General features: G+C 40.5%; 1 protein-coding gene across 2 annotated transcripts in view; it reads left to right on the plus strand.

The window, feature by feature from the left end:
• PDE7B (phosphodiesterase 7B) overlaps positions 1-14,765 on the plus strand; it is a gene marked incomplete at both ends in the record, with an annotated part of 214,726 nt that extends 199,961 nt beyond the window's left edge. For both annotated transcript variants that reach the window (XM_079716794.1, XM_079716793.1), the window contains 4 exons: positions 1,459-1,603; positions 3,788-3,884; positions 8,966-9,046; positions 14,530-14,765. In XM_079716794.1, coding sequence (XP_079572920.1) covers positions 1,459-1,603; positions 3,788-3,884; positions 8,966-9,046; positions 14,530-14,765 — 559 coding nt within the window. The remainder of the gene's footprint in view (positions 1-1,458; positions 1,604-3,787; positions 3,885-8,965; positions 9,047-14,529) is intronic.
• Positions 14,766-20,723: the final 5,958 nt, after the last annotated feature.

A 20,723-nucleotide genomic window follows, 5' to 3' on the forward strand; every position in this document is an offset into this window, starting at 1 on the left:
TGTAAATTTATACAACTGTTTTGGAAATAATCAGCAATATCTAAGAAATTGAAGATGAGCATCTCTGTGATCCAATAATTTTATTCCTGGATATAGTCCCTAGAGACACTTTGCACATGTGTAACTGGAGGTACATGAGGGTGTTTATTGTGTCATTTTTTCCATAGTAGTCAAAAGCTAGAAACTACTCAAGTTACCATCAAAAGTAGAACAGATAGATACATTGAAGTATAGTCCTACAATAGGATACAATATAATCAAGAAAATGGATGAACGACAGCTCACACGTCAACTTAGGTGACTTTCAAAAATATGTTAGGCTAAAGAAGCAAGTCACAAACTGATACTTATCACATAACATAACGTGCAAAAGCAGTTAAAGTTAAACCATATTATTTAAACATGCATACACAGGTGGTAAAACTGTTATAAATAGCAAGGAAATTATTAAAACAAAGGTCAAGAGAGTGGTTACTTCAGGCGTTGAGGGGAGGTGGGGTTGGGTGACAGACACAGTGAGGACCTTCTGGGGTACTGGCAGGCAACGATCTTGACCTGGATGGTGACTGTAAGATGTTTATTTGATATTTATTCATTAAATTGTATATGTGTACTCTATGCTCTCTACTTAAGTATACTTCACTTTTAAAGGTGAATTTTAAAAATAGGTATGGATATTCCTCCCATTGATTACTTTCCATATGTGAGGAAAAGCTCTGATTTGTTTTATTTTTCCAAAATATCCCATTTTCCATATACCATCTGTTGACCAATATATTGCTTGACCACTGCTTTTTTTTTTTTTTTGCATCTCTGTATTTCTTTACCTTTTTTTTTTTTTACATCTTTATTGGAGTATAATTGCTTTACAATGGTGTGTTATTGACCACTGCTTTTTAATGGTGCCTTAATCAACTGTGATTCTTTCTTAAGTTCCAGTATCTCTTTCCAACCTATCAGTTTTGTTCCCTTGATGGGTCTTTCCATTCCACAGAATCAGTCGCTATTATTGTCTTCATTACTGTTACTATTATCATGCCCATTTCTCTCCCCATGCAAATCTTAAAGTTTGAGTTGGTTTGAACTCCATAAAAAGCACAATTCAAATGCCTGTGATTCTGTGAGTCTTTCTGTGTCCTCCTTAAAGCATACATTTCTCGTTGGCTTTCAATTCTTCCCACCCATAGGAACCATGGGAATGTATAAACTGCCACAACTCTGTTCACCCATGGTTTCAATCTCTCTGTAGCCAGTCCTTGACATACATCCCATCCAAGGACAGAAATGATGGTGGGTGAAAGAATCACTCTCGGGCTGCAAGGACTGGGATTCTGTGTAATAAACAGAATCAGAGGCAGAAATGAGAGCACAAGCCACCTGATGATGACAGAATCAACCACCCTCCTCAAAGGAATTTGCTTTGTGTGTGTGTTTTCTCTTTCATTCTTGTGGATGCAGACAGGATATTGAACAGCAGCTGGGCTCCTTGATCTTGGCAACAGACATCAACAGACAGAATGAATTTTTGACCAGATTGAAAGCTCACCTCCACAATAAAGACTTAAGACTGGAGGATGTACACGACAGGCACTTTATGCTTCAGGTAAACAACAACAACAAAAAGAAGTCATTATCCTCACTGGGTATAACACTTAAGGACACGATCCATCATTTTAATGCATCTGAGAAGAAATATCTCCCATGGTATAAGCTAGAGCGGTGACCTACTTTATTAAAAACTTTGAGACACATGAAATTTTTAAGTGGTTTCCAAGCACGTAAAATCTGGGTTTCACGGCAGTAAGTTGATAATATCTCATTTTTCCTTGTTTGGTAACTGCTTCACCACAACGTAGCCCTGCTGTGTAGTTGCATGCAATAAGAATCTACCACTGGGGCTTCCCTGGTGGCGCAGTGGTTGAGAGTCCGCCTGCCGATGCAGGGGACACAGGTTCGTGCCCCGGTCCGGGAGGATCCCACATGCCGCAGAGCGGCTGGGTCCGTGAGCCATGGCCGCTGGGCCTGCGCGTCCGGAGCCTGTGCTCCGCAGCGGGAGAGGCCACAGCAGTGAGAGGCCCGTGTACCGCAAAAAAAAAAAAAAAAAAAGAATCTACCACATTTTGTGCCTTGTTATAAAGTTGATCACTGTCATACCTGTGCAATGTAGAAAACTGTTTCTTTAATACAAAAGTATATTATGTTAACTATAGTACTAACAAAAATTGAAAAACGAGTATCCTTTCTTTACCTAAAGCCTATTTAATTAAACGCTGCTTTACTTCCTTTTACTACCTTAACTCATATTTTCATCTGAGGCTCAGACGTGTTTACCTAGTCTTACCATTTTTAGGCACCAATAAATAAATGATTTTAAGTTTAATTGAATGAATTGAATCATATCAAGCCCAGCCCTTTCTGCTTCCTTCCATGGCAAAAAGCCATTTGTGAAGTAAGAAAGAACAAGATGAGAAGTGGACCTTGGAAGCAGAAGTCTGACCTGGTATCCAAACCAGAGCCTTTTGCTTGATCTTCCATTTCCTCTCATTTTCCTTCTTTCCTTTTGGCACAAAAGACTGAATGGGTGAATCCTGGATGCATCTAGATAGGCCAGCTTTAACCACGGACGTGGACCTGCACGTGGGAGACTGAACCATACCGTTTTTTTCCCTTCCATGCCTTCAGGCTGCCTTCGGAAGCTGTCCAACTGCTCCATCCTTTTAAGGAAACACCCTCCTCCCAGCTGTAAAACTGTATCTCCCTCCTTCTTTCTTCCTGAACTAGTCTTCTCGTCCCTGAGTGCCGCAGACGCCTGATTTTAGAGACTCAAGCCTAGTTGTGAGTAGCTGAAAGATTTGGCCTGGACACTTGCATTTCAAAAGGAAAGCTTGCTAACACACACGACTCCCTCAAGGGTGGAACCTGGAGAGGACTTCTGCCCCTGACCTACTCCAACATGTACTGGTGTCCCCATTCACCAGGAAATAAAGAACCAGCCAGGTTTGCAACTTAACATGATTCAGGCTCTCCCAGACCCCAGCACTGCTAGCAGTTCTATGATCCCAAAGAACTTGGTCCAAACCAACAGACCTTGCTGATGGACGGGCATGCCACCAGAAACCCATCTGGGCAGTGGGCTCTTGGCAGTTGGTAGTTAAGGGGGAGAACTTACTTCTCTGGAAATCCAAGGAAACCCTCCTAGGGTCAGCATCTCTGACAAAAGCTGGTATCCCAGATGCAGAAGAGTGTGAGCAAAGCCAAGAAGGCCCAGATTTATCTCTGCAAACCAAATACTCCTAGGCTTGATATGACTTAGCTCCCTGGCTGGCAGTCTGAGCTTGTTCACACTCACAGACATGGGCATATAAATGCAAACACAAATAATTTAATGTATGGACTCGGTCAATGTGGCCACTGTGACAGTGAGGTCCCAATGATCTCACTTGAGCCTGGCTGGGGCTCCCTGCCCACAAGGAGTGGAGCTGCAGAAGGAGCCAGGCCACGGCTTTCCTTGGCCTGCCTGCCCCAAGTCTCCTCCAGGTAGCTCCGTGCCCTTGGACGATGGCTCTTCTCTCCTTCTCACTGCTACAAAGTGGGAGTTCTGAATGAAGGTTTTGTGCGGTGATGAATAAGTGCTGTTTCCTGAAGAGGCACGTCAGGGAAGCCTCTATAAATACAGGCCTGGTACCATGAGGCCGACTGGCAGGTCTGATGGCCCCTTGGGCTTGGGGTGCATTTGCTGCTCAAAGATCATCCTCTGACCGTCTCTCCCTGCCCTGTCATTTCTCAGATTGCCTTGAAGTGTGCTGACATTTGCAATCCTTGTAGAATCTGGGAGATGAGCAAGCAATGGAGTGAAAGGGTCTGTGAAGAATTCTACAGGCAAGGTTAGTAGTGATCCAACAGCTGACTTTTCATTGCCCCTTCTCCTTTCAGGCATTTATCCTAATAAAACAGGAAATGGATCATCTATCATGACATTTGTTCTTTCATCAACCCTTTTTATCCCAGCCTTTCTCTTTAACCCTCTTGCGAACCATCCAGCCCTTTTCTGGAAATAATTTGAAAATATTAATAAATAACACTGATTTACCATGGAAACAGGTAATAATGAGGTACAGTAAAAATGAGCAAAAGGGGGATATATATATATATATAATTTGTTAATGGTTTTTCTCTGTGGATATAAGAATGTGCAGGACGGTTTGATTTTTACTCTGACCTTCATTTTATGAGCTGAACACAGCCTAAAGGCTAAATGCCATTTGGGATCAATGTTTTCCACTCTGACAGAAGGACTTAGACTTTTTTTATATTCCTTTCCCTCACTTTCTTAAATAAAGTGAATAATGAAATAGAGCACAGCTGGCCAGTGTTCATCCTCTCAAATATATACAGTGAAAAGGCAAGTGGCCCCAAGTTAGGGTATAAATTTTAAGAGATTAACCTCATTCAGAAGTAAAGCAATGAATTAACAGCAGGATCTGGATGTTGGGTGGGACCTTGGCCTTGAACCACAGCTTGTTTCTTCAGGCCCGGTTTCAGTGCTCAGGATGTTTTTTCAGGCACAACAGTGCCCTGATGTTAGTGACAGGATCAGGTCTGAGAGGCTGAGAACAAATAAAGCCTGAAGTGTCCCACATACCAGTGCTGTGGGGAGGTCAAGTAGCAACAGTGAGCCTTTTGGAGAAGCCTCCGTAGAAAGATGTGTCAGTGACACTGAGACGGTCCCAAAGACAGAAGACAAAGCAGAACGGATAGCGTTCACGTGGGACCAGAAGGATCTGCTCCCCATCTCTCTCCTTTGAGTAAAAGCACTCATGGAGCTCCCTCTCTATGTACTTTCACTTCAAATGAGTGTGAGTGGTTAGAAAACAAAAGGACAGTTCTAGTTGCCCATGATATAAAATCTCCACTGAGAGAAAAACAAAAGGAAATACGAACTTTGAGCAAGGAGGTTTCAGGTTAGATAAGATAAATACTTTCTTTACTATAAGATACAGACAATATGGAAATAGCATAGCGAGAAAAGGGCTGGGATCTTCAAGCAATGATTGATTGACCAAGCAATGATTCTACTATGTCCCTCTTGGTTTTGACTCAGTCATGCGTTCTTGTTGGCACTGATTGGAGTTTAACCCTTTCATTTGCTTATCTTGAACCCTATTTGGATTTTGAGCAGCTTGGGGCCTGGACCATGTCCCCTGGGCAGATGGTAAGGCCACAGAGCTGGTGAGTAGAAGTTGTTAACTAAGTAGAGTCAGTGGGATCTACCAATAAAGGTAATCTGTAAGATGTCTTGGCAAAAACTTGTCCTCATAATAATATGCATGTGCAGCATCATAAGATAGAACAACCTAGAATATTTGTAACTCTGATCACTAAAGGTGAGCTTTCAAACACTTTGCTCTAGCATGTTTCCTAGCAGAGAAAGGAGAATTCAGAGGGTATGTCGGGTCCTTTTTATTTAATAGCCTTATGGTCTAGCAGAAGTTCAGCTTATTTAAGAGAAGACCAGACTCCCTGGTTATCCAAACTTCTTGTCCTCCATACTGAATTATTTTTTTAGAAATTCTATAAAGCACCATTTGTATCATTTTGGTTTGGTTCTTTCAGTTTAGGATTTGGGCTTCCACAGACTGCTAACAGTCCCAGCCAAAGTATCTTTAATGATTTGTGATGCTGAGCAAAGGAAAAAGCCTAAAATCAAGGTCAGGGACAGAAGGGGAGAGGAAGATGATATCCCATGAATTAGGAAGACAGTGTTAAATTCTCAGAACAGACATTAGGATTCAAACATCATTCACCCTCGTCCCGTCAGTGCCTTAAAAAAGTAGAATTTCTGTCCTATTGTAACTGCAGATTGGTATTTCTCAATGAACCAAGATTCCCAGAAGTTTTCATTGAACATCTGCTTCCAGCCTTGTCTAATCCTCAGCAAAGCTGTGATTTTCCTATGTGCAAAGACCCACTGGGGGGTTCATGAAGGAGGCAAAGAATTATAGTTAATGTTTCATAAGCTCAAAATACTAACCACTAGAGTTCCTGGAGGAGAGAAACTCCAATTTTCATCTTTGTATTCTCTACATTGATTAACAAAGTGTCTGAAATATGCAGTGCTTTGTAAATATATGTTGAAATAAGTGAATGACTAAATGATCCAATTGGAAGACCTCTTATGGTAGAGGTCACAGGAGAAGACCTAGTGCTGAGGATGGCAGAATCTGAGCTGGGTATTCAAGGATGTGTAGTGACTGCACTTTCCAATAGGATAAACATGAGGCACATGTAGCTAGTTAAATTAATTAGATTAACTAAAATGGAAAATTTAGTTCCTCAGTTTTCTTGATCTGATTTCAAGGGGCTACTATAGTGGGCAGTGCAGAGAACATTTCCATCATTGCAGACAGTCCCAGTGGTCTAGATAGAGAGGAGTAGAAATGGACAGAAGCACTGCGGACCATCCCCCTGCCTCACAGACCAGCTTGGTCCCATAGAAGGTGAGAATATGAGGATCTGTTGAGGCCGCTGTACACCAGGCTAAAAGTAGAGAACATGGCAATGGGAGTCATCTTAGAAAGTACAGTTAGGGCAACGTGTATAATTGAAGCAGAAGAAATACTAAAGAAACTAGCTAAGAAGCAAAAAATTGGAATGAGTTATTAAGAAACCAGATAAAGAAAATGTGGTGTATGTATACAATGGAATACTACTCAGCCATAAAAAAGAATGAAATTTTGCCATTTGCAACAACATGGATAGACCTGGAGGGTGTTATTCTTAGTGAAATAAGTTAGACAGAGAGAGACAAATACTGTATGTTTTCACTTATCTGTAGAATCTAAAAAATAAAACAAATGAATGTCTATAACAAAACAGAAACAGACTCTCAGATACAGAGAACAAACTAGAGGCTACCAGCAGGGAGAGGGAAGGGGGAGGGGCAAGATAGGGATAGGGGATTAAGAGGTACAAACGTCTAGGTATAAAATAAATAAGGTACAAGGATGTGGGACTTCCCTGGTGGTCCAGTGGTTAAGACTCCGTGCTTCCACTGCAGGGGGCGCAGGTTTGATCCCTGGTCAGGGAACTAAGATCCCACATGCCGTGTGGCCAAAAAAAACAAAAAAATAAAGATAAATATTAATTTTTTTTAAAAAGGTACAAGTATGTAATGTACAGCACAGGGAATATAGCCAATATTTTATAATAACTTTAAATTGAGTATAATCTATAAAAATATTGGATCACTATGTTGTACACCTAAAATGAATATAATATTGTAAATCAACCATTCTTCAATTAAAAAAAAAAGAAAGGGGCTTCCCTGGTGGCGCAGTGGTTGAGAGTCCACCTGCCGATGCAGGGGACATGGGTTCGTGCCCCGGTCTGGGAGGATCCCACATGCCGCGGAGTGGCTGGGCCCGTGAGCCATGGCCGCTGGGCCTGCGCGTCCGGAGCCTGTGCTCCGCAATGTGGGAGGCCACAACAGTGAGAGGCCCGCGTACCGCGAAAAAAAAAAAAAAAATAGAAAGAAAGAAAGAAACCAGACTAGAGTCAGGCAGAGTGAAAGCAGGGAAAATAGATGTTTCAACAGAGGAGTAAACAGGATTTGCTTCCTCAATACAGAGGGTAGAGGGAAGGGAAAAATCAAAGACAACTCCTCCAAAGTGTCAGACTTAACTGAAAAATCACTATTAACAGAACTATGGAGGTGAGGAGTAAAACCAACTTTAGGAGAATTCATTTTAATATTAAGTGGTGTCATGCCCTGCCCTCAGAAGGCTATTATCATCTGACTTCCCTGAACTCCTCAGTTAAGCCAAAGTGATTTCCTCACATCGGTTTTGAGAATCACAAGGGCCCAAGAGACCATGGGAGCCATGGCTAAAGTCTTAGAGAAAATGACAGAAATGTGGCATCTCAAAAGATCCTAGCTTAATGGTTAAGTGCAGACTCTCTGAAGCCAGACTTTCTGGGTTGGAATCCAGGCTCCCCTCTTCACTGGCAGAAGGACCTTAGGTCAACATATTTCCCTACGCTTCATCTCAATTTCTGCATCTGTAAAATGGGGGTTATAGTGAGGCTGTTATGAGGATTAAATCAATTAAATAGGTAAAATGCTTAGAACGTGGCTGACACACTGTAAGCATGATATAAATGTTATGTGTTTCTCTCCTCTAGTTTAGAGGAGTGCACTCACAACTGTGAACTCAGCTAGTGTTTCTGAGACCCAGCTTCTGTACTGATTAACCAGATTGTTTTTCCCAATGAAATAATTATGCACAATTTTTCACCTTCAGGAAGAATTGATAAAATACTTTGATAAAGCTTTGCATGATGTATTTCTCTTTTGGTCTAGCTGATGGAGACATTAAAAAGAAAGATCATCCTGAGCTTTATACTTTCTTTAACCTTCATTTACACTAAGTAAAACTCTAAGGAGTAAGAATGAAAGATACCAGACCCTTATTTTGGATTAATTTTGTAGCTACAGAGATGCTCTTCAAATGAGATCTTTCTACTTCCTCTTCCCGATTTCCTGCCTACTACTTATTCCCGGTTGTTCACGTGAAACCAGATGAGGGTCAGGCAGAGTGAAAGGAGGGAAAAAGCATAAAACCTGTTTTCTTAATCTGCAACTTAAAACCAGAACTTCCATCTCATATTAGGAAATTGGCCATTCGTTTTCTTGTTTTTATAGATTTTTGTTCAAAAGTTTATTCTAATCCCAGAGCATACCTATTTACAATTAGCCTATTGTAAATGATCGTCGATACTCTGATATTTTAAATTTTCGCAGAAGCTACCAAAGCAGGGCAGAGCCAGTTGTTGCTAAAGGGTTCCTAGTGATAAGGCAGGGCACAGTAATTCCCAGATAACTTCTTCCAACTAGATCATTGAAACTACCAACACTCATTCTTATAGGTTCTTGATTACCAATGTGTTTCTTCTTTTTTCTTCTTAGGTGACCTTGAACAGAAATTTGAACTGGAAATCAGTCCTCTTTGCAATCAACAGAAAGATTCAATCCCTAGTATACAAATTGGTGAGTCGAATTCAATTTTAATTTTAAATCAATAGTTTCAGCACCTCTGCTAAGAGTCACTAAGAAGATCTACACACAGCTTTCTCAAGATCCAAACTAGAGGTTTAATCAATGGCCCTTTGAATGGCGGAGTCCAAATGAACACTCTAGTCATGACTAATTACCAACTGAGATGAAAAATAGGGTAAAGGCTTTGTTATAGACCCTTAATAACTAACCTGTATTAACTTTGTAGTTCAGAATTGAATCAAAACCAAACGAGTAGAGGAAAGTAACAAGAATCAACTATTGGCTGCTGAAGATCGGATTAGCTCACACTCTCTTTAGGACATGAGGGGTGGGAAATCTGCAGTTCAGGATCCTTCCAATTTGGTCATTACTCTTCATCCTTAATGCTCAATACTAGGGGCTTGATCCCCAGGCCCCACGGGCCATGTGATATGGGATCCCATGCTTCTCTAGTCTTCACTTCAAAATGAATTTTCAGTCTCATTCTCTTAGGACCACACTTTCAAGTGTCAATTGCACTAAAATGTTAAACGGTAATGTTAATGCCTCTAAAATAATTGTTTGTTTCTATCACTCCTTGAAACACTCTACCAATTCCATCTACGCTTAAAGCAAGTCTTTCTTTTCCTTGCAGTTCCCTCCAGTTAAAACCAAACTCAGTTGAAGGACACTTAGGTTGCTTCCACGTCCTGGCTATTGTAAATAGAGCTGCAATGAACATTGTGGTACATGACTCTTTTTGAATTATGGTTTTCTCAGGGTATATGCCCAGTAGTGGGAATGCTGGGTCATATGGTAGTTCTATTTTTAGTTTTTGAAGGAACCTCCATACTGTTCTCCATAGTGGCTGTATCAATTTACATTCCCACCAACAGTGCAAGAGGGTTCCCTTTTCTCCACACCCTCTCCAGCATTTATTGTTTCTAGATTTTTGATGATGGCCATTCTGACCAGTGTGAGGTAATACCGCATTGTAGTTTTGATTTGCATTTCTCTAATGATTAGTGATGTTGAGCATCCTTTCATGTGTTTGTTGGCAATCTGTATATCTTCTTTGGAGAAATGTCTGTTTAGGTCTTATGCCCATTTTTGGATTGGGTTTTTTGTTTTTTTGATATTGAGCTGCATGAGCTGCTTGTATATTTTGGAGATCAATCCTTTGTCAGTTGCTTCATTTACAAATATTTTCTCCCATTCTGAGGGTTGTCTTTTCGTCTTGTTTGTAGTTTCCTTTGCTGTGCAAAAGCTTTTAAGTTTCATTAGGTCCCATTTGTTTCTTTTTGTTTTTATTTCCATTTCTCTAGGAGGTGGGTCAAAAAGATCTTGCTGTGATGTATGTCATAGAGTGTTCTGCCTATGTTTTCCTCTAAGAGTTTGATAGTGTCTGGCCTTACATTTAGGTCTTTAATCCATTTTGAGTTTATTTTTGTGTATGGTGTTAGGGAGTGTTCTATTTTCATTCTTTTACATGTAGCTATCCAGTTTTCCCAGCACCACTTATTGAAGAGGCTGTCTTTTCTCCGTTGTATATTCTTGCCTCCTTTATTAAAGATAAGGTGACCATATGTGTGTGGGTTTATCTCTGGGCTTTCTGTCCTGTTCCATTGATCTATATTTCTGTTTTTGTGCCAGTACCATACTGTCTTGATTACTGTATCTTTGTAGTACAGTCTGAAGTCCAGGAGCCTGATTCCTCCAGCTCTGTTTTTCTTTCTCAAGATTGCTTTGGCTATTCGGGGTCTTTTGTGTTTCCATACAACTTGTAAAATTTTTTGTTATAGTTCTGTGAAAAATGCCATTGATAGTTTGACAGGGATTCCATTGAATCTGTAGATTGCTTTGGGTAATATAAAAAAATAAATAAATGAAATAGATAACTAATAAGAACCTGCTGTATAAAAAATAAATAAATAAATAAAAATTAAAAAATAAAAATAAAAACATGTTGCCACATAAGTGAAATATAGCAATTAAAGGCTGCATGTTAATTTCAAGATTTGTTAGAGCAGAGATAATAAACTTAAAAAGAAAAAAAAAACTCAGAACTTTAACTCTTTTACTTATAAACTATGGCCCTGACATGTACCATTTCATGTTTTTCACCAGTTCCCACAGACCTCAGACAGCTTAACACATTCACAGTGTTGCAAACCTCTGCAAGCTCAAGGCTTAATGCCTGGAGATTGGGAGTGAAAGGGTCCCCTGAAAACATCAGTTGAAAATTGAGAAAACCAGAGCCAGTTAAAATGATATGCTTCCAATTACTGAGGGTCATGTTGAACCCACAGTCCCACAAAAGAGTCACAAAGTCAACCTAAGGAAATAGGAACAAAATTTATCTAGTTTAAAAAATTTGAAGGGAATATACAAATGTTAAAATAGATGTGTTGGAACTCTGAGATTACTGGTGATCCTTTTTTTTTCCAAATTGCCCTTAATATCGTTACGTTCTTTTTACGATTAAACCGATTCATCCACCTGAGAAAGGGAGAGGGGTGTTGTTATAAAAAATAAAACCCTGCAAGAATCCAGAGCAGATGAAGCTACAGAATTGCAGGGGAGGGGGAAGGGCATCAGCATCAACAGAAATGCAGCCTCAGCCTCTTTGGATCCAATGCCCTATCAAGTTGGAAATTCTGCAGATGCAATTCAAAAGGAATAGACCCCCAACCAAAATCCTAATCCTGGCCTTGTTAAATTCTGGCCAGAAAGAAATTTGCCAGGCACCTGTTAAAGACATTTTGAGCCCCCAGAGGAAAGCATTCACATTATTAAGCACACAACCTAGATTTGCAAGACAGACTTGATTTCAGAGATTCTATTCTCTTGTTGTCATGAGAACACACTTATTTTGTCAGATCATATGTCCTGATTTTCAGCTCAGGAAAATGTGGTTACCATAGATACCTGTTTTTAGAATGGGATGGGGATTGAGTGAAAAGGAAAATCCCATGGATGCTACACCAGCACACCAATAAAGAGAAAGAGGTGATTATAAAACAACCCTTAGTAGATAAATCTTTCTGTCTCTGTTCCACATCTCCCAGCTCTGTAGGTTCAAGGCTGGGAGGTGTGGTGTGCATAGGTAGATCAGGCTAAACTGGAAAAACCCAAATAGATCAACAGAATCTAATGGGAACTGTGGGCTCCAGGCTCCCAGACAAGGATTTTTCCAGTGGGTGCTAACTAATGCAGCTAGTTCCTCCGTTCTGATTCCCCTGGGACTGAAAATGTCCCCTCTCTTTTTCCTTTCCCAATCCACAGTGAGAATTTCCTGAGTGCCATCTCAGGCTTAGACCTGATTTTCTGTTTAAGTAATTTATATTTACCCAAGTGAGACAGGGATTTAATATCCACCCCCCCCACACCCATATTCCTCCCCTCTCCCCATCAAACTCTACATTTTAAAAAGAAGGCATTAAATCAAATGAATCTCTAATTGGTGCAGCCTATAGAAAGATGAGGAGAAAGAGGCTTTCCTTCAATCCCTGTGTACTCTGAAGCCATCATTTCTCCCCTGCCCCACTCCCACCACTCCAGGAAGACAATATCCCAGCAAAGTCAGGCTCTACATCGCTTGAATAGAAGAGGGAGGTTTGCACAAATACACAAGGAACCTATGGGGCAGCCTCCCAAATCTGATTGTGCAGAAGCCTTTCTTCATGTGAAAAACTGCCTCATGGTGTTTCTTCAGACTTTACAATCACTCTTCTATCTCCTATAAGAGGTCTTTATATCTGACGAGTAGAAATACAGAGGTGTAATTCCAGAGTAATTTCAGGAAGAAAATGAGTTGATTTTTAAGTACTGGATTCTTAAATGTGGGATTTGTAACTTTTTTTATACTTAAGGTAAACCTCATAAATATTCACAACTTAAACTTTAGAATAGTATAATATTGCACACTATCTTTTTAGATACCTAATATCTAATCTCTCTTAAGATGAAAGATATCGGGCTTCCCTGGTGGCGCAGTGGTTGAGAATCTGCCTGCCAATGCAGGGGACACGGGTTCAAGCCGCCCTGGTTTGGGAAGATCCCACATGCCGCAGAGCAACTAGGCCCGTGAGCCATGATTACCGAGCCTGCGCATCTGGAGCCTGTGCTCCGCAACAAGAGAGGCCGCAATAGTGAGAGGCCCACGCACAGCGATGAAGAGTGGCCCCCACTTGCCGCAACTAGAGAAAGCCCTCGCACAGAAACGAAGACCCAGTGCAGCCAAAAATAAATAAATAAATAAATTAAATTAAAAACAAAAAAAAAGATGAAAGATATCAAAATTAGATACGGAGATTGTGAAGGAGGTGAAGAAAATTCAAGAATAGCAAGCAAGAACATTCCAAAATGAAATCCTTGCTTGCTGACTCCCTGCATAACCTTATCAAGATGTAGACAGTAAGTCACTGGCTTAACCTTCCTCCTCAGGTTCAGGTAATCTAAAATAATCTTATACTATTTAAATCATATTTCACATCTGATGAGATGATGCAGGCATGTACAATAACATTTTGCTTTGCTGCATTCTTTTTTCATCTCTATAGCATCCTCAAGGGCCTTATAATTCACATGCCTGTAAACATACAGGGTTCGTTGTTGGAAGATTTTGTTAGCTGAAAAACACTTGCCTTTTCTCCCCATACCTACATTTCAGGGAAATACAATGAAACCTAAATATATCCAAATTTGTGATGAGTCCAGTTATTCCAGCCTAGACTGGAAGTTATCCTTGCTTTAATAAATCATATTTAATATGGAAAGCACATTGTGAAACATGGTTAGAAAGCAACAAGGCTAAAATAATTAAGAGGACAGACATGCAAACAAAGAAGTCTCATATCAATCCATCTTATCTAGTCATTCAAGCAGAACTTTTATGCAGGTAAAAATCTGTATTGAAGACGAATGAACTTTTATTACCTACACCTAGTTGTTTAACATAATTGAAAGTAAGACAAAACTGTGAAATGATAATCCTGAAAAAATATCCTATGGAGTAGATGTATGAATTCTTCAGATGGTCTAAATCAACAAGGTGCCCCTTCCTGGTATCATTTGCTCTTTCCTCCCCTCCCCCACCCACCCTCCTTAGTTCTAGCACAAACTTTTTTTAACTTTTTTCTTTATATGTCTTCCCCCTTCTTCAAATAATAATAGCCAATATTTATTGTTTATTATGTGCCAGGAGCTTTCTAAGCATCTTCACATGTGTTCAGTCATTTCATTGTCATAACAACCCTATGGGTTTGGTACCCTTCTTAAAGCCTTTTTACAACTGCAGAAACTGAGGCACTGAGAGGTTAGATGCCAAGCCCAAGGTGACATATCTTATGCTTCGACACTGAGGGCAGGGACCGCATCTTGGTGGCCTTCTTACCCACGGGCCCAGCACATCGTGGGCCTTGTCATGTTTGTTAGGGAGGAAGAAGTAGGTCTTACTGCCCTGCTGGTGATGAGCTTGGCCTTGCCTGTTCCAGGTTTCATGACCTACATCGTGGAGCCCCTCTTCCGTGAATGGGCCCGTTTCACGGGACACAGCACCCTGTCTGAGAGCATGCTATGCCACCTGGCACACAACAAAGCCCAGTGGAAGAGGCTATTGCCCAACCAGCGCAGAAGCAGCAGCGGTGGCGGTGGCAGCGGCGGCCCGGACCACGCCGGCCCAGGGACCGAGGCTGAGGGGCAGACCGTGACCGAAGGCGACGCCCCGTAGTTCCAGCCAGGCCTGCCCCCTGCTCTGCACACTGAGAGTGCCAGCCTCCTCGCGCAGAGGCCTCTGGGAGGGCAGCTGCTCTGAGGGGCTCTTGCCGGTAAACCCAGCCCCTCTCTGGGTGTCGTCCTGGGGCTCTTTGGAACGCCACCCTTCTCCCACTCACCTGCCTCCCTCCTTTTTCCAAGTGTACAGAAGCCATCCGTCACCTCAGCATTAGCTGCCGAAATAAGCAGCTCCATTCCGCCATGAGGGAGCTGATTCCAGGGGCCGGCTTGGCCCTCGAGGTGAAGACTGGGGAGTAAGAAAGAGGTGCTCCTGCTGTGGGCCCCTCGGGTCCTGGGTCACACTGAGACAGGCGGCACTTCCTAAGTCCAGAGCATTTTTAGCGTTGGCCCTCGGACTGCTGATCTGCATGACAAAAACACCAGCATATTTGGAACTCCAAGGATATTGGTTTCAGGTGCAAGAGCACAAGTGAGAGCGTGAGAGAAAGTACCTTCTATTTTAATAATAATTATTATTATAAAAATAATAATAAATCTTTTTAACTTTTCTATTTTATGCACTAGACAATGGATCTAAAACTATGGGCAAACATTACTCAATGTACCCAAACTCGAACAGGGGGTTCACTGTTTTCTTACAGACTTTATGCCACTTTGGGTCAGAGATTTGGCATCTTCTCAATTAAGAAACCACGTTTCCTATCCGATCCAAGGGGAAGGTGCTGTACAGTTCATTCGTTTGCACCATTTGCCAATCTGTCTTTTATCGATAACTCAGATTCAGTGACATGTTTATATTCACACCTGTACATTCTCTGTAAATATCAAGCGCTACTGATTCCCATGCCAAAATACATGAGTATTATGGGATTGCTACCTGTATAAACAATGGCACTGTGAACAGAATACTGTTAGTTTTAATACAAGAGAATGCATTTGTAAATATGGTATAGAGTTTATTAATATACTATTGTTTGCAGATAAAAGCCTTAACTTTAAACATCTTTCATCTTCTGAAAGCTGCCCAACTTAAGTCCTCACAGATGTCCTTCTGAACTGCCTTCCCATATCCATCTTTCTGCTTTCCAGCTAAGGTCACAAAGCAAAACTGAATAAAGTCTTTGAGGAAATATTTTGGAAACTTCACATGCATTCCGCTTGAGACCATAGTGTGTAATCTATGGCACCAAGCATTGTTTCCTCAGATGAACAAGACCCTTCAGCAAGCCTGAAGTCACTTTCAACACAGCGATGTTGCACTCTGTTTTAACAAGCCAGCTGATAAGCTTGTGTTTATACGACTCTTGTCATGGACATGGCAGTGTGTCAGCCTCGCGGGACACAGAGCAGGTCTCACAAACCTTCCGTGACCCCGTCATCTATCCATCAGGGACTTCCCTGCTCCCCTAGCACACTGTCGTCTGTTCTGGCTACAGTACCAAAGCATCTTTGGTTTATGGTTGGCGTGCATTTCTTTGGTGTCAATAGTAACTGGATTTTCCTTTTTCCTTCATTTCATGTGAACAACTACGTGACTGTTTAGCAGACGTTAACATAATTTAAAGAAAGAAAATATCTCAGCTGTCTGATAGAATTTACCTTCCTGGGCAGGTTTTTGTTGCCATTTTTTCTGCATATACTTGGCCGGAAAATCAATTTATTACAGGCTTCTTCTCTAGTCAGCTAAACTCTGTGCATTGAACCTTTTCTTTAGAAGTTCTAGCATAACTAATGTTAGATGAAAATTGGCAGTGCCCCCTTTCGTTTTACCTTAAACAATTGGCAGTGGGAGGATGATATTAAGATCGTTTCTGCCGCTATCAAGGTGTTTCGCAAAAGCTGATGGAATGTCAGCTAACTCTCATTTCCTAAGTGCAACTCTTTTTTTTTTTTTCTTTCCTCCTAACGTACAAATGAAATGTTAGAAACTTGACTGGATTGTATTAAGTTCCTGCAGAAAGACCGAGGCTTGCAGAATAAAGGTTTAGAGGAAATTTGGAAAGCTGGTTGAACTTTCATTAAAGCAGAAGAGATTGTCAGATGGTACTAAAGAAAGTGTGAAAACTTCATGAAATGGGTGGATGATAAGTTGAAATTACTGATATGGGTAAGAAAGGAAGTTGTGAAAACTTAACACTAACTTTGGGTTTTTTTCCTGTAATAACTATGAACTGACACATGATTTTTTATTGCTTTAATACTCTGAAGCTCTCAGCTTGGTGAAGCCCCAAAAGAGAATGTATTGAATGTATTTCTGCTTCCAAACCTCTCTTATTGTGGTTTGGTTTGGGCTTTTGAGTAGTCTATTTTTAAAGTACATGAGGTCAAATCAAGGAAAGCAGTTACTGGGGAAGATACAGTAGAGATAAGAAAGAAGATGCTATTTTAGCTAATGGAGCCTCTACTTTGAGTTTAGGAAATGGACTTTGTTTAAACTATATTTATATAATAATTTAAATAAATAAGATTGGACGTGGTTTTAGTAGTTCCCAATTTATAGGACAAAAGTGTATTAGGTCTTGAAGAAGAGCTCACAGAGAAAACTACCAAATATCTAACAGTTAAGCCTATGAAGCAGCTACTAGTACAATAAAAATTTGAAGTAAAATGAGATGTGATGCATAAACTAGATACATTTGTCTCCTTCTTTCAACCATCTGGAGATTTCTTGAGTTTCTCATTCTTTGACCAAAAAAAAAAAAAATAAAGAAAAAGAATATGAAAACTCTTTTTTTTCCTGCCTACTGGTGGCTCTCTAGCAATATTTCAATAGAAGGTGTCCAGTGTCCAATTACTAGTTAAGACACAGCTGTTGAATCATCTGTGGGCTTTATCTTCACATTCTTTTTCTCTTAGTCCCTGGACCATCACGAGCTGACTTCCTGAGTTTAATTCCTTCAATGCTTGAGAAGAAAGGAATCAAAAAGCTATTTTTAGTAAGTGAAAGCTAAAGTTAAAATCAAATTAAGAGAGAGAGAATAGATATCACTGCCAGGCCTGATAGGCAAAGCCTTTTTCTTTTTACAGCACCTGTGAACAGTCAGAACCTTGTTCCTGGAACGCTGACCTCCCCATAACTCCCTGCTAGCCTGAGTGAAAATCCTGCTCTGTTTCTACCTGCCTAAGGCTTCCCGCAATGGGATGTGGAGCGTGTCCTGCAAAGCTGTCACCAGGTAGTGCTTCCTACAAGCCACAGACTTGTTTTGTAACCTTTTCTCATGTTGAATCAGATCTGCTCACCTATTTGAACATTGGTTATGAGCTTGTATCTCACTGTATTTCTTATGCTTTGTTCTTTTACGCAAACCCTTACAATTGTGTTGTTTTGTGTACACACGTGAGGTTTGGAAAAAAAAAAAAAAACACACACCTTGTGAGTTTTTGCTCAAAATGTGGCCAAAATATCCACTGGCATGTCTAGATAAACAATTAAAATAAAGATAATTCTTAAAAATATTGCAATATGAAAATATTCTGATTCTCACCAGGTAACATGTTACCAGCCAACCAGTCAGATTCAAGGTCAAGGTCAAGAGCACAGATGCAGCCATGTACTGGACTCATTCCACCAGGGGCTGCAGAAACAGCCATGTCCATGAAGCCATCATTTGCCAGTTAGTACCAAGATAGGGAAAAAGGGCCACCATTCAGCTCTGCATTTCCCCTGAGTCCTGATATTTTTCTGATCCACATTTGTCAAATTCATATATGAATGAGAATGAGGTACAATGTTTTAGGTTGTGGAAACATAGTGGACTTACTTGTGAAAACTATGGTCTTGCATTTCAGGATTGGAAGCCAGCAAGAACAATAGAACAGTTCAGGCAGGACAACTGAGTGTCTAAATCTATCTGGAAATGGAGGGAAAAAAAAAAAACCCACCACCCATGGTTCCCAGGAACAGTCTTGTATCTTTACATAGTCTCCTCATGTTCATTTTGTTAAGATTTGTATTCAGAATCTCACTGATTCCCTAATGCTTCTCCATGTCTGAATGCAAAGTCACTTTTTTCATTTGTCCACACTCCATATCATCCAATCAAAATCAAAAGTGGGACCCCAGGGCTTCCCTGGTGGCGCAGTGGTTGAGAGTCCGCCTGCCGATGTGGGGGACACGGGTTCGTGCCCTGGTCTGGGAGGATCCCACATGCCGCGGAGCGGCTGGGCCCGTGAGCCATGGCCGCTGAGCCTGCGCGTCCGGAGCCTGTGCTCTGCAACGGGAGAGGCCACAGCAGTGAGAGGCCTGCGTACCGCCAAAAAAAAAAAAAAAAGTGGGACCCCAGTGGTTTCCCAAGTAAAGGTCAGACATGACTTTCAAATGTACCCAGGAACCTAGCAGACACATCGTCAAATAGGCCAAGCCTATGTAAGCAATTGAATTTAAATCAACGAATTTTTTTAAAGGAAAATCTATTATTGCAATAAATATAGTATATGCTGCTTCATACCAAAGAGGCAAAATAGAGCTATTTATTCATATTTATATTTAAAGTATATTTTTAAAGAAAAGTTCAATTGGCAAATTTTTACTATACAATCAAATATTAATATTAAAAATGACAGAAAATGTTTTAAGTGTGAAAGTCTACGTGGTGCCAATAAGAACAATATTTTGTAGTGTGCTTTAATCTGTTTTGTGTGTATGTATGTGTGTGTGTGTGTGAATTTCCATAATACAGAAAAACACTGGCATTCGTTCTTCTCTTTGGTAATGTATGTTCATTTGTGTAAAACTGTAAATTTCAACAAACAATATATGCTGCTCTCAGTCTCTCACAAAATATCTTTCTATTTACATGTAGAAACGTAAGCAAGTAAGTGTATTTGTACAAGCTGTTTTGCTATGTCACACAGTCAAAAATTTGGAAAACAGAATTCACTAAGAAGAAATTTCCGTTTGACAATTGTTAACTCCTGTAGAATCTTATGCGACCATGGTCTTTCAAGTCAAGGGTCTATATTCCTTTCAGCTTACTGCAACATTGCTTGATTTAAACTTTGTCATGATTGCAATATTGGTCACTGCCATAAAGTAGGAAATTCAAGGGAAAAAAGAATCTATTGTGTAAAAGGCGTTGACCTAGGATTGTAACACACACATGAACTATACAGGGATAAGTAAAAGCAAATGCCATCTGGGCAGTCAGAGTGATTCCATAACTGTGTAGCCTTACCCCAATGAAAACAGGATTGGAAAAATTAGGACTATCACAACCAAAGTTAGTAACCTTGTGAGATCAGCAAGCCACAATTGCCTTTTCCGCACTGGAAATTGGAATAATGTAAATCAACAAATACTGATTGAGGATCTACTATGTGCCAGAGGTTGGGCTAGATACTTGGGATATAAAATGACCCAATCCCTCCAGAGCATTCAGAGTTGTGTCAGAGATTGGCATTACCAGTGAACTCTTCTTAGAGATTTCATGAGGACATCTGTGAGGGCTTACCTCCAGGAGAATAACGTAATATAGTGCAGATAAGATGTGGGGACAAAAGTGGTCCCATTCTTGGTTCTGTCACTAACATATTCTGTGACTTCAGGCAAGTTACTGAACCTCTACAAAATTATTTCTAGACAATAATGGTTTTGTTATGGTTTTGGTGTTGTTTCTGGTTTTGTTACGCAATTAAAAGAGATTGCATACAAAAAGCACCTAGCACTCTGTCTGGTACATGGTAGGCTTTTCAGAGACACAAGTTCCCTCCTCTTAAATTATAAGACGCTTTACAAATAGCCATTCACACGTGGTAAGAATGTGGAGAATATATGGAGAATAATGTAGTAAAGAGATGCTAGTGATCTTACACTGGGAAGACAAACTCATTTTTATATATATTTTTTAAAACAGGTTGATTAGTTTATGTACTCATTTATTGGCAAGACTGGGTAAGAAGATTACCCAGTGAAAACTCTTGCCTCAACTACAGCCTACTTTTCTGTTTAGTCCTC

This window comes from Hyperoodon ampullatus (assembly GCF_949752795.1).
Source record: "Hyperoodon ampullatus genome assembly, chromosome: 12".
NCBI lineage: Eukaryota > Metazoa > Chordata > Mammalia > Artiodactyla > Ziphiidae > Hyperoodon > Hyperoodon ampullatus.